This window comes from Taudactylus pleione, unplaced genomic scaffold (assembly GCF_031769625.1).
Source record: "Taudactylus pleione unplaced genomic scaffold, aTauple2 ptg000130l, whole genome shotgun sequence".
Lineage (NCBI taxonomy): Eukaryota > Metazoa > Chordata > Amphibia > Anura > Myobatrachidae > Taudactylus > Taudactylus pleione.
The window spans coordinates 6615449-6630200 of record NW_028284532.1 but is presented as its reverse complement, the minus strand read 5'-3'; the positions used below and the strand labels follow the sequence as shown (position 1 = coordinate 6630200).

Here is a 14752-nt window from a genome sequence, read left to right as displayed (position 1 = left end):
GAAATGCCCCAACACTGCCCCCTGAAAATACTTTCCTAGCACTGCTCCCCCTGAATATACTACACCATTGCTACTACCACTCTATGTAAATACTGCTGGTACTAATGCACGCACTGCCCCAATGCTGCACCCACTCCATATTCCATTCCACAACACTGACCTCCCCTCAAAATAGCACCCCAACATATCTCCAGTTTGTGACCAACAACACTAGGGCTACACATCTTTTGCAAGGTGCTGCGTGGGTGAGCTGGCATTACTGGGCTCCAAAATTACATTCTGCTGAAAGGGGAAATTATGTTTATTTGTACTATTCTCTTTTGACAAAAATACACTTTATAATATAAAAAAAAATCTTTGTTAGTAAAAAAATCCCTCTTATTACAGGACAAAAATGTCATGTTTCACCATGTGGTTCCTTGTCCTGGTGGTGTTGGCTCTCATCCTCCTGTACAGATGGTACAGACAGAGTCAGATACTGGAGAATCTCACAGATAAATATGTCTTCATCACTGGATGTGACTCTGGATTTGGGAACCTGCTGGTGAAGCAGCTGGACAGACGTGGAATGAGGGTTCTGGCTGCCTGTCTGACGGAGACAGGAGCTGAGAACCTGAAGAAGGAGACCTCCAGCAGACTGCAGACTGTTATACTGGATGTTACTGACAATGAAAGTGTGAGCTCTGCTGCCAAGTGGGTAGCAAGTGCTGTTGGAAATACAGGTGATTTTTTTTTTTCTTTTTTTTCCAGTCCTATTGTATTAATCATATAATCATCATTAAGTTTTAGGGTAGAGTACGAAGTGAAAATGCAAGTACAAAGTAATAATTTGCTCAATTTACTATTGTCAGTGTCTTTATGTTTTTCTGTTAATATAATCTATTCCTTTTTAATATGAAACTGTTGCATTAACCCATAAATCTGTAATATGGAAAAACTATTGCAGCATACTAGAGATGCAAAGGTGACAGAGGATTGTAATAAATGTATATATAAAGTGTAGGCAGGTAGGTGAAAATTGTGTTCCCTATTTTTCCTGCAATTTAACATTGGATTAAATATAATGTGCCCCTTATATTCCAAACCTAGAACACCTTAACCAAACTGCATCTATTCTGCTGCCAGTCTACCCTGCACTCAGTGGCGGCACTAAAAGAGTGTTGGGGTGCGGACCGCACTGGGTGTCACCCTCCTAAAGGTGACACCAAAATGCCAGCTCCTCCTCAGTGACTGGCAGCCGGGTATTGCACTGTTATTGTGCAGCGCTAGCTTCCGGCCACAAGGAGTAGCTAGCTGTGCGAGGAGAGTCTCTAGAAGCAGCCTGACAAATCCAGGAGTGCTGAGCATGCCCCTAAAATGATGAAACAGGGGGTGTGTGCCACATGGCTATGCCTCTTCCGCATGAGACCACAACCCCATTTTTGGCCAGAGGGGGTGTGCTTGCCGCACTGGGTGTCACTGACCCCAATGATGCCACTGCCTGCACTACCTTTATATGTACATACTATGACATGTACATCTAACTTATAACAATCTTCTTCAACAAGGTCACAAGACTATTTGATCAAAAACGTTCAGTGTCTGAGAAATAAAGTTAATGTGATTTTATAGATGATTCTATCTTCCAACTTCCAATTTTATGTACTGCAGGACTCTGGGGCTTGGTGAATAATGCTGGTTGTAGTTTATCACTTGCCCCTAATGAGTGGCAAAAAATTGAAGACTTTATGAAGGTTCTGAATGTGAACTTGCTCGGTACCATCAATGTGACACTGCACCTGCTGCATCTTGTCCGAAAGGCCCGGGGACGCATTGTTAATGTATCCAGTGCTATAGGGAGAATTACTACAATTGAAGGAGGATATTGCCCCTCTAAGTATGGTGTGGAATCCTTCTCAGACAGCCTAAGGTGAGTTACCATAATCTGTGTTCTAGACACTGCTGGTTGAGTACTGTACTGTATGTGTAAGTGCAAACCATCACCTGTGTCTCAAGTAAAGAGGTACAGGTGTACATGGCGCAAGTCACATAACACGACTTTGACGCTCTGCCATGGCAATCTTATTTACATTGTAGCCTCATGCAAAGTCACACAGGTATAAGGTTGCAGATTAAGCTCAATGATACGTGGCGCTGCCCTACGTCTTTTGCCTTTTTACACTGGTTAGCATCTGATTAGGACACAGTAGCTGCATGCACTGCCAGCACCAGTGTCCAGGGTACCTGTACATTGTAATTTTGTCACACTAGCAATGCAAATAAGACTCATGTTTTGTGAAAAAGTCTATGGAAAGAAGTATGATGTGTCTTAGCAGCAAAGTCTGTGATTTGTGTATAGGTGTACTGTACTGTAAGTGTACACATCTGTACGGTGAGATGAATGCAGGAGGAAATCTTCTTCATGGGGATTAACACTATATTAATCCCCCTAACGAAGTCTATGGGCTCTATTTATTAACATTATTTTGACTAAAATAAAGTGAAAAAGGATGTTTTCACACCCTTTTCACATTATTTTAGTATCACCTATAGTTATTACAGGGCAATTGGAGTAGAATTTGTAAAATTCTACTCCAACCCCTAAGTATCACTTATTTTTAGTAAGCAGATAGCATTTCCCATAATTGTAATGGGAAATGTGATCCGACCAGAGTTACTAAAAATAAATTGTGAAAAAATACCGGGGAAAGCCCTGTGATAATAACGCCACCTGGAGGTGGCATTATCCAGGGTCTCCCCCGCTTATCAGACTCCTACTCTGCTCTAAAAGGCAGAGCAGAGCCGAGAGTTGGTCCCAGTAATCAGCTGTGTTTCAAGCTGATTACTGTAAAAAAAAAAAAAAAGTAAAAAGAAAAATTAACTTACCTGACTCCAGGGACCGGTGATCGGGGCTCCGGGTGATGTCCTCCCTCCGGTCAGCTGGTCTCCCATAGTGCACTGTGGCCCGGTCATCAGGTGATCGGGCCCAGTGCAGTATGGGATATCACCTGACCGGAGGACATGGAGGACATCACCAGAGGCCCGGATCATGCAGGTAAGTGTAATTAAGAGAGGGGGGGTCGCGGGGGGGCCCACGATCGAGGGGGTGTGGCTTAGCACCAGGGCGGGGCTTAGCGCCGGGGGGTAGCAGCGACGGCCGGTCGGCGCATGCGCGGGCACTTTGTCACTGTATTTTTTCAGAAAATACCGTGACTAGAGTGCGGAGGGGATTCGCAGGGACAGAGCTTTATCGCAAGCTCTGTCCCTTCAAGGGATTTGTAGTAAATCCCTGTGATATTGCCTGAATTCACAATGCGATTTCAGTCGATAATATCACACTACAATCTGCATTCAATATGCGGATTGTAGTAAATAGAGCCCTATACTAGAGGTGAAACACATTGGGTTTTATTACAATTAAAAAAGAATTGTGATATCTTAGCAATTGAGTTGGCCATACATTTAAAGGCATCAAGCTGTGCCAATTCATTTAAATTTCAAACTGGCCCATTTAGCAATGCATACACTGAGAAAGAAAGAAGTTGATATATTAATATTTGTTCGTCGGGAGGCCTCTCACCTAGCATCAGCTGGTGGGTATAGGCAAAAAGTCTCCCGACCTTCCGCTGCTGGCAGGGAATGTGAAAGTTTTAAATCACATTCCTGATGACACTAACGGTGAATATTCACCTACCCAGCAGGCTAGGCTATGTACAGGTCACATGCACACTAGCAGCTGGATGGGGCTACTGATTACTGAATCAGATTTTGCTTCAGCGCTGGAGATGGAGGACGCTGTGTCAGTTGCTGTGACTGACTTCCTGCACCTCTCTCCTGTTAAGGTGACAATGGACCTTAAAATCCCTCTAAAAGGATAGTGGAAGTATTCTATTTTTCTTCCATCTTAGGGAAATTAATTATAAAGGTGAAAATATCCAAAAAACATTTCTGTAGCACAAAAAACAGATTTTTACCTCAGATTATTAGGCGGAACATGATTTAGATCATTTTGACTTTGGGCCTGCTTCAGACCCACTCGCAAGCGGCTGTCCGCTCGCAAGTGGGTCGATGGTGTGCACTGCGCAAGTGCACGACGGAGGGAGCTCCGTCGTGCGCATGCGCGAGACGCGACGAGCGAAGGACTTTCCTTCGCTCGTTGTGTCTGATCAAAGGGGGCGTGCTGTCGATGTTGATTGACAGCACGCCCCCTTTGGTGGACGTGCCTGCCAGACGGAGGCGTTCCCAAGGGAACGCCTACCGTCAGAAGCCGGCCCCACTGACATCACTAGTGATGTCAGTGGGAGTGATTTTGGCTCTGATAGAGCCAAAATCACTCCTGGCCTTGCGGTTGAGAAACTCAACCGCAGGCTTCTGCTCGCACTGGCGATGGTCGCGATGGTCAAGACCATTGCGACCATCATCCTGCACGCTCGTATAGGCTGTGGGTGGTGACCCACAGCTATACGAGCGTCCAGGAGGACGCTCCATATTTATGGAGGTGGGCCCTGATTCAGAGCGAGCTCTCTGGTCAGAGCGTCCGGCTATGAATCAGGGCCTTAGTGTCTCAGATAGGGATCTATTCATTATGTTAATTATCAGGGTGTGATAATTAAAATTCCTACTCGCAGCGAGCGCTGGAGCAATTCATCATTGCTCCGGTGTGGAGACAGCTTTACTCGAAAATCAGCTGTCTCCTCGAAGGCTTTCAATGCTCCTTTTGAAGCAGTGACACTCAGCACTGCTGAGTCTGACTCGGAAGACCTAGTGTGTCTGTGTGAACTAGAGTTCACAGAGGTGCACAAAGCCCAACGCCCGGCGGAAGGAGCCAGTCAGGGGAGGAGGGACCTGAAAGGGTGTGCGCTGCGAGCAGGAGCAAACGCCATCTGAAGATGATGAATGTGTGGCACCCCACCAACACCCTGTGTTCCTACCCACACTGATGTGCCTCTATGAAAATGTAAAATATTAATGTGACTCCTGCCATTGTCTAATATAGGACTTGATTTAACTGGTTTCATTAAGGTTCAAGGACTATTTGCACTGCCCCCTCAGTGGTTGTGGACGTTAGGGGACCAGTGAGTACTGTAGCATGCTCAAGGATTTGAACTAGAGAAAAATGGCAGTTGGTGTGTACAGTTGGTGAGGTAGCTTGACAGGAGAAGGGGCTGCGCTGCCTTGATGCTTACCTGAGGGCAGCGGCTGTACTCCGGGATAAGCAGCGGAGGTCTCTGAGGCAGGGAACATCCGATGGGACCAAGTTGTATCATCCAGAGAGGTTCCTGAGAATAATCAGCATAAGAGGGGTGTGTCAGATGACCCCTAAGGGAGTGCCTCAAGCGGAGCTGCGGAAATATAGAGAGACTGAGCTTGTAAAGGAGCTGGAGGTTGAGAGCTGATACTGGAGGGGTAAGAAAACTGCTGCAACCTCAACAAATAGACACTCAGTGACATTAGCGCCTATTAACTGGAGGCCTACAGTTGTCCACCATTACATATGCACAGCAGTCCCTTCAGAGATCAGCTTGGGGTTTATAGACTGCATCATAATAGTAAAATTAACCCCCTGATGCCGCATATTGTAGGTTAGGTACAACAGTTACCAGCAGTGTTAGGGCGACACTTCAGTGCCAGCACTTGTAATACTATGAGTATGAACTAAGGTTGCTAAGCAGAGAAGGAACTGACTGTAATACCAACACCATCGCAGCAGGATCATTTACAGAGGATTACAGTATTGCATTAAATACAGACAAGTACTGTAGCTGGAACAGTTTAAGAACTGTTCTTCATATCCCGGGCAACGAAGGATGCACCCTATTAACTATTTCAGCGCTGAACTAGCATTGTATAAAAAATGTCAAGTGCAGTAGTGTGAGGAAAACATTTTACTAAAAAGGTGTATAGAAAACTTTGCAATTGTATTCTTGATGTAACCTTGTCCATTTATCATACTCACGTGAGGTTTTTGTATATATTTTAGAGATGTTAGGGGAATTGCAAAATTAGTCATTTGTTAATTGCCACTAGAGCATAAAAACCCATTTATAGTTTGCAGGTTCGAAGTTCAGAGTTCGCTAGTGATCTGCAGGTTCCTGAAAAATAAAATAAACATAAGAAAGGATTCACTATTGCCATCTTTATTGTTATACTATGTTGTCTGATTACATTGTGAATAAACTCATAGTTTAGGGTATCACAAATGCTCCTGCAGTCAAGGTCTGAAAATATTGTTTTTTCAGTGCTTGATGAATTTAGGTCCCCATAGAAGTATATGGGGACAGTGGGCCAGTTCGTGAGAGAAAGGTAAGCAGGACATCTCTGTGATATATCCTGAATTACCTTTCTAATGAATAGTCCCAAAACTTAGTTTTTACAAAAGCAGGTGAAAATGTGCATTTTCAACTGCTCTTGGAGAAATTAAGTGATTATGAATAGACCCCACAGAGAGGACAAGTTTTGGGATTTCTAAATTGAAACTAAAATGCAAAATAAAAAATAACTTTACATTCATGCTGTCTCACAGGGAAGCTGGTTTAGGCAGACCAGCAATTCCCCTGGTATTGCTGAAGCAGGCAGAACTTTTAAAGGTCCATAGCAGACCACACACATAGCAGGCAGAGCACTCCAGGCCTTAGCTGGCATTTTTCTAAGGCCTTTTGCTACTTAAAAGGGACCTCCTAAGCATGTATTACAGGATCATGCCATATGAAGTCAGATTCTCTTGAAAGGCATCCGCATGTAGCTGACTGGGAGCTTCCTCTTCCAAAAGGGGAGAAGTAGCCCTACCAGGTAGAACCCTACCAGATAAACTGTACTCCACACACTGGGCCTTATCAGAAAGTTTTGAGGTGTTTAAAGTTTAAACTCACTCAGCTGTTTTTTTGTTCAGCTCTAATTAAGGATGACTGTTAGGTATGAACCTGCACTATTTGCATGAGACCCCTAGAGCTCGCTAATGGGGCTCATGAAATACGCAGGGATCAACAGAGAAATTAACCTAGAGTTTAGCAGCAGGCAAGGCAATCATAGGCAAACACAGGGGGGTTTCCGGTTGCCCGGACTTGCTAGATGGACTGATAGACCAAACTGCAGACTTGCAATTTTACAGACACAGCTGGGGTGAATATGCTTTGCTCCAATAGGCAACCACAGACACACAGGCTGGATGTGCACAGAACCAGAAAGACAGGATACAAATGGACTGTAGCAGGCCAGCTACTCAGGATTTTAGCTGGAGTATAGCTGAACCAGCTAAACGGATACGGACTGACTTGTAGCAGGCCACCTACTCAGGATGCAGCCTGGAGTTGTAGCAGAAAAAGGACTTGATATGATTAAACTGGCAACATGAATCCACAGGGACTTTCTGGGACTGGACACAGACCGGAGGTGACACGGAAGGTAAGCTGAAGGGTCTTGGCAAGGCACAGACACGGAGCTGGGATGGACACATAACATGGATACAGGGCAGGATACAGGAGCATGACTGGCAGGAACTACACACAGAGAACTGAGACAGGATTCAAGGATGCAGGTACTGTATACAGTGGCAGGGTCCCAGGACACAGGAACAGACAGAGAGACTGGGAACTGTACAGAGTACAGCGACCATGTGACAAGCTCACTAGAGCAAGAACTAGGAAATATCACCGACATAAAGGAACTGACCAGAATCCCTAATGAAATGGAGACAGACCAATCACAGGAGTCATCAGGCTGGAGTCAAGTAACGAGGTATTCCAAACAGGTGAACTGCTGTACATAGCAGCCAGCATTCTAGTTGCTAGGAAACAGTCAGAATACAGACAGGAAAGGGCCGCAGAGGCCACACATAACAATGACAAGTGAGTTCTCCACAGTCATGCAGGTTTACCTGATGTACCTGCTTTATTTGCTCATGATATAGATACTGTATGCTGAATGGCTTACTGGGAGATAAGGTCTCTCCTGAAACTTTGCACAAAATCCAATATGAAATTGCAGATGCTCGAGGCAGTCAGTAGAGCAACCCTCATTATAGGGCAATCCTTTAATTACATTAATAATTTACACAGGGCTCGTTGGCTTACTACTGATAAAAATGTTTTTGACCCAAAGTTTATTAATGAAGTCTGCTCCTGTTAATAAGCTGGAAAGTAATTTGCTGACCTCAAGCCAAAATTTCATTAGGTCAGAAAGAAGCCCTCTCTCCAGGCGGGGTGAGCAACCACAGCCGGGGGCCCAACCTTAAACTTCCACTGTTTCAGCAGATCTCAAAGAGGAGATTTCACATCCAAGCTGCAGAACATGGGACAAACCCCTTCTCTTGGTCCAATCAAGGCATATAATGCTGTTACATTGCTTTCACAAATGGGCACATATTACCTCAGATGCATGGTCGTTGAAAACTATTCAGTTTGGCCTAAATCTGCCTTTTCCCTCATTAGAAGCTCTGTACACAAAAGAACTGCAGTTTACATTTAAATGACACATTGCAGATGGCCTTTCTGCAAGGCAAAATAGAACTTGCAGACCCTGCAAGAAAGGGCAGGACATGCCATATTTTCCTGATCTCAAAAGAGAATGGCTCAATTCATTCTAGTGATAAATGTAAAGGTTCTGATTGGTTTTCTGAAACACAGAAAGTTTCATATGGAAGGATTGCAGGATCTTCCATTTCTTCTTACCAGAGATTGTTACTGCATAAAGATAGATCTCAAGTTGCTCTCCACTCAATTCCCATTCACCAGAACCACAGATGCCTGTTACAGTTCAGGTGGAGAGACCACCTGTACCAGTGGACGGTGATAGTGTTTGGCTTAGCCAACTCCCCATATTCCTTCACTAGAGTAATGAAGATGGCCATATCCCACCGTCATCAGCAAGGCATACATTGCATGGTCTATTTAGATGATATCCTTTAAGTAAGCTCTGACATACATACATTGAGAGCATACCAGAGCCTAGTTCTGTCTCTTCTGGTAGAATTAGGGTTTACTATCAACTACGCAAAGTCAATTGTTATCCCGTCTACTGAGATTCAGTTTCTAGGATTTCTCCTCGATTACCATTCCTTTTCACTCAGCATTACTCTGGATAAATGGTGCCAACACATCCGTGCCTCTCATTGTATTGTACACACTGTTCCCACAGTGCCAACACTTCTGTGCCTCTAATTGCATGATACACACTTCCACAATTCCACAGTGCCATCACATATGTGTATCTTGTTACATGCTACGTGCTGTCCAAACAGTGTCAACACCTCCATAATACCCTATTGTCTAAATAGTGCCAATACATCTGTACTGTATATCTTGTGGCACTCTACCAATATCCCACACTTTGTGTACTCACCTGTACCTTTGGCATTTGTGCCTATCATGTTAAACACCTCAGGGTATTCCATAGCTTACGCCTTTTGGAGTATTGTAGCTATACTTCTTTTGGTGTGCTCCCCTATAGAAGCAAAATCCCAAGGCTTCAAAGAATAATCAGGCCATGACTATGGTCAGAACTCCATCTGCAATGGATCTCCTGCAAGACCTCACTGGATGGGTGGACAACCAAGCAACTTGTCACGATGCCTGGAGGAATTCCCCCAGCGTCTTTTCACAACTTCTGGGAATTTAACAGTTCCACCTGCCAGCACTACTCCTCTATTGCCCAGGGCAGTGTTATGCCACCTACAGGTCCCCAACCCCATAGTATATGGAGGGGATACTGGTGGTTGCCAAGGATTTCTCAATCAAGTATCGATTCACTTCGAATTATTCCCCTGTGATTTATTTCTGAGCGGACCAGAGTAACATTTATCATCTCACTACTATCAGGCCACACCTTGGTGTGAGCTTCTCTTATCTGGGAGCAAGATAGTCTTCTGCTGGATCTTTGAGGAACCGGAAGAGTCTCATTGCCAGCATCCTCCATCCTTCAGCTACACTTAAACTTTCAAGAAACAAAAAGGAGTTGTCCTCTTACAAGGCTCACAAATGATAAATAAAACATAACTTTTATTTCTTAATTCATAAATATATATATAACCCCCCCTTCCCATACCCTAACCCTCCCGGGGGTTGCCTAACCCTAAGTTCCCCCTCGGGGTCCCTAAGCCTAACCCTCCCCCCTCGGTTAGATGCTAAGACACCCGGCATACCTTCATTCAGTAAGCCGGATGTCGGGATTCCATAGTGGGGCTAATGATAGGCGTCAGGATTTCAATGCCTATCTTTAGTCCCATATTGGGATGTAAGTGTCGGGATATCGGCGGGCGGGATAGCGCCCGCCAGTATCCTGAGTGCATCCTATGTCAGGATACGCCGTCAACTATAACAAGACAGCTTTATGTTTATTCATTGGTAATCTTTAGCATAAGGGCAAAAGATGATAAAGGATTTATTGCTATGCAGTTCTAAACTCATATTCTTATCATGCCGCGCTGTGTGTACATTAAATAAATCCACTCTCCGTGTCACAAGTGTGGTATATTAAAACAAGCTGTTTTCTCTCACAGAACAGCTGTATGTTCATACACCATTATTTTGCCTGTCTTAATATACCACAAACAGGAACCAATTACTCCAAACTCATCTCTTTTCTGGCCCTGTCACAAGCCATCCACCCTATCATTTAAGGGCTACCATGGCTCTGTCTGCACTAATCCACACTGGACTGGTCCTCTTCAGAGATCAATGTATGGGGGACCAAGTGTCAACTACTTTGCTTTAACAAAGTAGTCAAGAGTAATCCCATGATGATATGCTACATGGCAATCACAATCAACATGACCTACCCCCCCCACCCCCCGCACCCCACTACTCTGAATTCTCAGACATCTTTGATAACTAGAGTGAAGCTGATGCCACCCGACGTGGAGGGTGACTGTGGGATTGACCTAGTTCAAGGAAAGTTCCCACCTTGGGGGGAGGGTTTTCCCACTCTTATTGCCAGAGACCCAGACAATGTCAGACTACATCCAGAAGACATAGCAAAGGGATTTATTCAATAGTCCAAATCACCAACTTGGTTCCTCTTCGTAGACAAGAAGGATGGAGTACTCTTATCATTTCATCAACTACAGTGGTCTCAATACCATAACCATTAAAAAGGTGCACCCCATCCCACACATTCTTGAATTATTCAACCACATAAAATTAGCCACTGTCTTTACCAAGCTAGACCTGAGGGGGCCTATAACCTAATCCTGTTTCAACAAGGAGATCAGTGGAAGACCCACTTTTAACAGAATGGACAGGCACTTTGAATGTTTGGTGATGCCCTTCGGGATTTGCAATGTCTTGGTGGTCTTCCAGGGATTCTTGAATGAGATATTTCAAGATCTCCTGTACTTGTGTGTTAGTCTAATTATGATATTTTAATCTTTTCTTATTGCCTTATGATCCACCATCAAAGGGTAAAAGGTGCTCAAATGACTATGAGCCAACCACTTATATGGCAAATTGGTCAAGTGTACATTTTAGCATACAGTACCTTGATACTTTTCCTCGGGTACATCATTTCGATCATGAATATGGAGATGGATCCTGCAAATCTCCCGGCTATAAAAAAGTGGCTTTTGCCTACTGGCCTCTGAGCCACACAATGACTCCTGGGGTTTTTGAACTACTATCGGCAGTTCATTAGGAACTAATCCATTGTAGTAAACCTGATAACAGTCCACACCAGAAAGGGAGTAACCACAGACAATGGCCTCCATAAATTATTTAGGCTTTCAATACCCTGAAAATGGCATTTACTAAGGCCACTATACTTAAAGAGCTTGACACCTCTCTAACCTTCATACTGGAGGTGGACGCATCCTCCATTGGCACTGGAGCAGTACTTTTCCAGCAGGATACCATAGGAAAGCTTTACCCCAGTGAATATCATTCCCACAAGATGCTCTCTGCAGAGAGGAACTATGGGCCACTTCCTCTTCAGATCTTACTAGTGGCTGAGACTTACTTAGAACTTCTAACATCGAATGATGGGCCTGATTCAGAGTTGTACACTATTGCCAGCGCAGTTGCGATCACATATGCAGCTGCTCTGCAAAAAAATGTCACAGCCACCAGGATATGTATGTACTGAGACGCCCACAGGAGTCTTTGCAAATCTAAGCATCTGCATACAAAGATGCAGCATCGGTCGCAGATCATTCGATGTTAGCAGTCTGAGTGAGTCTATCGTAGGACACAGAATGGCAGCAAGAGCTGAGATGCCGGAGCCATATGTTTTGGGTACGGGATTGCAGGTGTAGGAAGTGTCACACCATCTAAATGGTCTTAACATGTCTGCGTTTTTAGCAGACACTCCGTTACCACACCCAAATTCTCCTTGATTGTCAATCACACCGCAAATAAGTACTCGCTGCGAGTGACTACAGTAATGTAACGAACGCATGTGCAATTTGACTCAGACGCATGTGCAGATGGATGATATTTGCTTGACTGCAAGAAAATCTGCCTGATCTGCAACTGAGCTGCATTTGGGTGTCTCAGTACATAGCCCGATGGTTGTGACATTTGCATATTTTGTATGGGATCACAGCTGCAGTCGTAATAGTGTACAACTCTGAATAAGGCCCTTTGTACTGATACACTTGTGTATCTGTCTGCCCTCCAGACTCCTGTGTCAACTAGCCAATGGGAGCCTGGGAAGTGGGCAGATACACCTGGTAGGCCGCTGATCCCCAGCGGTGATGTTGCTGTTCCTGCTGACTCCCAGGAATATTAAGAAGCCTTTACTGGTACAGTTAGGGGCTTAAGTTATTCTGCTCCCATCTGGTGGTTTTGGACGGTGCTGCAGCTCCACCATTACAACTACCACTGATTTTATCATTTCTCTTTATTTGTTATCTTGATTGCCACAAGTAAGCTTCCTAGAATCTGATTCAGTGAGCACTAGCACCACCCAGCTACTAGTGTGCATGGGACTTGCCTGCTAGGCACTGGATGCACCTTCACTGTTAATCTGGGTACACACTAGATGATATGTCATCAGATCCTGCAGATTGGAGTGACATATCGGGCACATTGTCTAGTGCAGGAATCTTCAACCTTTGTCCCTCCAGCTGCTGTGGAACTACACATCCCAGCATGCCCTGCCACCTTTTTGATATAACAGCATGCTAAACCTTTGGCAGGGCATCCTAGGATTTGTAGTTCCACAGCAGCTGGAGGGCCAAAGGTTGAAGACCCATGGTCTAGTGTGTACCCTCTATGTCGCTGACGTTGCGCGCTCCCACTCGTTGTCAGCTACATCCTCCGTCGGCCCTGCATGCAGGTCCGATGGGCGATATCGTTAGCAGGGGCCATGCTACCGAATGCAGCATGGTCCCTGCCATCACTCCATGACTGCCGGCATCGGCACGTGTGTATGCACGTGCCGATGCCATCACCCCCGCTGGGCCCTGACGCTAATGAGGTTGTACACACTAGTCAGCAGAGAAGTAATTTTGAACTTTCCCTGCCAGCAACAGATCATCGGGAGGCTTGCTGCCCATACCCACCTGCTGTAACAAGGTGGCAATCCTGTTCCCTAGAACAAATTAATTTGCAGATATTAGATTTCTGCAAAGTACAGTTAAACCCATCAAAGAAACAGGCACTTCCACCCACTTCTCTGCTCTACACCCTCAATATATGTAACATAACAGTTGTCTCCAAGCCAAAAACTGTTCAGTAAAGAAAAGGAAACCTATATCAGATATCCCTAATCATACATCCAGCTTTCATAGTAACAGCTTATTTTTCCTCTGCAGAAGGGAACTGCGTGACTTTGGGGTAAAAGTCTCCATCATAGAACCAGGCGCATTTCAGACTCAGATTATATCATCTGACATGCATGTAAATAACTTGAGCCGTCTGTGGAAAAATCTCCCTACAGCAGTGAAGGAGAGCTATGGAGAGCGCTACTATGAGCAATGTAAGTTATTAAGTGTTGATCTTATTATTTTTTCCTTAATACAAAGAAGTCCATATTTTCTTATATAATAGTATGTAAAGATGGGCTGGATGGACAAAATGCAAATATACCCCAAGGTAATAAAGATAATAATATTGTAACATATTTAACTCCCGTGTCTGGTGCTCCTGCAGATGTTAAGAGGCTCAAAAGTATATCGGGATCAGCCAGCCCAAGAATTCAGAAAGTCCCAGACTGCATGGAACATGCTCTGACCGCTGTCTACCCCTGGACAAGATACTCTCCTGGTTGGGACTGCAAACTCTACTACCTCCCTCTGTCCTACCTCCCTACTGCCATATCTGACTATGTGTTGTGTCGCTCTGCACCCAAACTACTTGTACATAATTATCATCCAAACTGAATAGCACTATAATAGGATCTCTTATTTCTAAACAGCATTTACATCACTAACAATGTTTAGAAAGAATTTTGTTTATGTGGTTCACATTGATCTGTGAATAGGAAAATAGGAGGTGCCCAATAATGTAGTACTGTATGTCGCATAACTACTGCACTATAACAAAGGTGCAATAAACGTGCTTAAAATACAAAAATAAAATGGCAATAATATTAAATTCAAAACATACGTGTTTCAAAGCAGCAGGACGAGTAAACGTCACAATACAGTGTTACAGGTTTCCAAGATTACAAATCTAGATAAATTGTACTATCAAAAATAAAGAATGAAAATTATTTAATTAACTTTAAAAAATAAGTTAGACACAAATAAACAATTCAATGGATATACATATGGAGACACCACTTCAAGCCTAATGTGTTTCAGGTTGAAATCTTGCATCCTAGGTGCTAAATTTACTAAGCGGCA

The 14752-nt window shown here is 44.2% G+C and overlaps 1 protein-coding gene across 1 annotated transcript; it reads left to right on the top strand.

The window, feature by feature from the left end:
* The first annotated feature begins 394 nt into the window (after window positions 1-394).
* On the top strand, window positions 395-14287 carry LOC148523550 (retinol dehydrogenase 7-like). Its single transcript, XM_088473128.1, has 4 exons — window positions 395-722; window positions 1651-1909; window positions 13721-13884; window positions 14058-14287. Exons 1-4 carry the CDS (start codon window positions 395-397, stop codon window positions 14285-14287), a joined length of 981 nt encoding a protein of 326 aa, XP_088329254.1.
* Window positions 14288-14752: the final 465 nt, after the last annotated feature.

Coding starts and splice junctions, on each gene's coding strand:
- LOC148523550 (XM_088473128.1), top strand. CDS start 395: ATGTCATGTTTCACCATGTGGTTCCTTGTCCTGGTGGTGTTGGCTCTC. Junction 1,910..13,720: donor TCCTTCTCAGACAGCCTAAG/GTGAGTTACCAT, acceptor TTTCCTCTGCAG/AAGGGAACTGCGTGACTTTG. Junction 13,885..14,057: donor AGAGCGCTACTATGAGCAAT/GTAAGTTATTAA, acceptor GTGCTCCTGCAG/ATGTTAAGAGGCTCAAAAGT.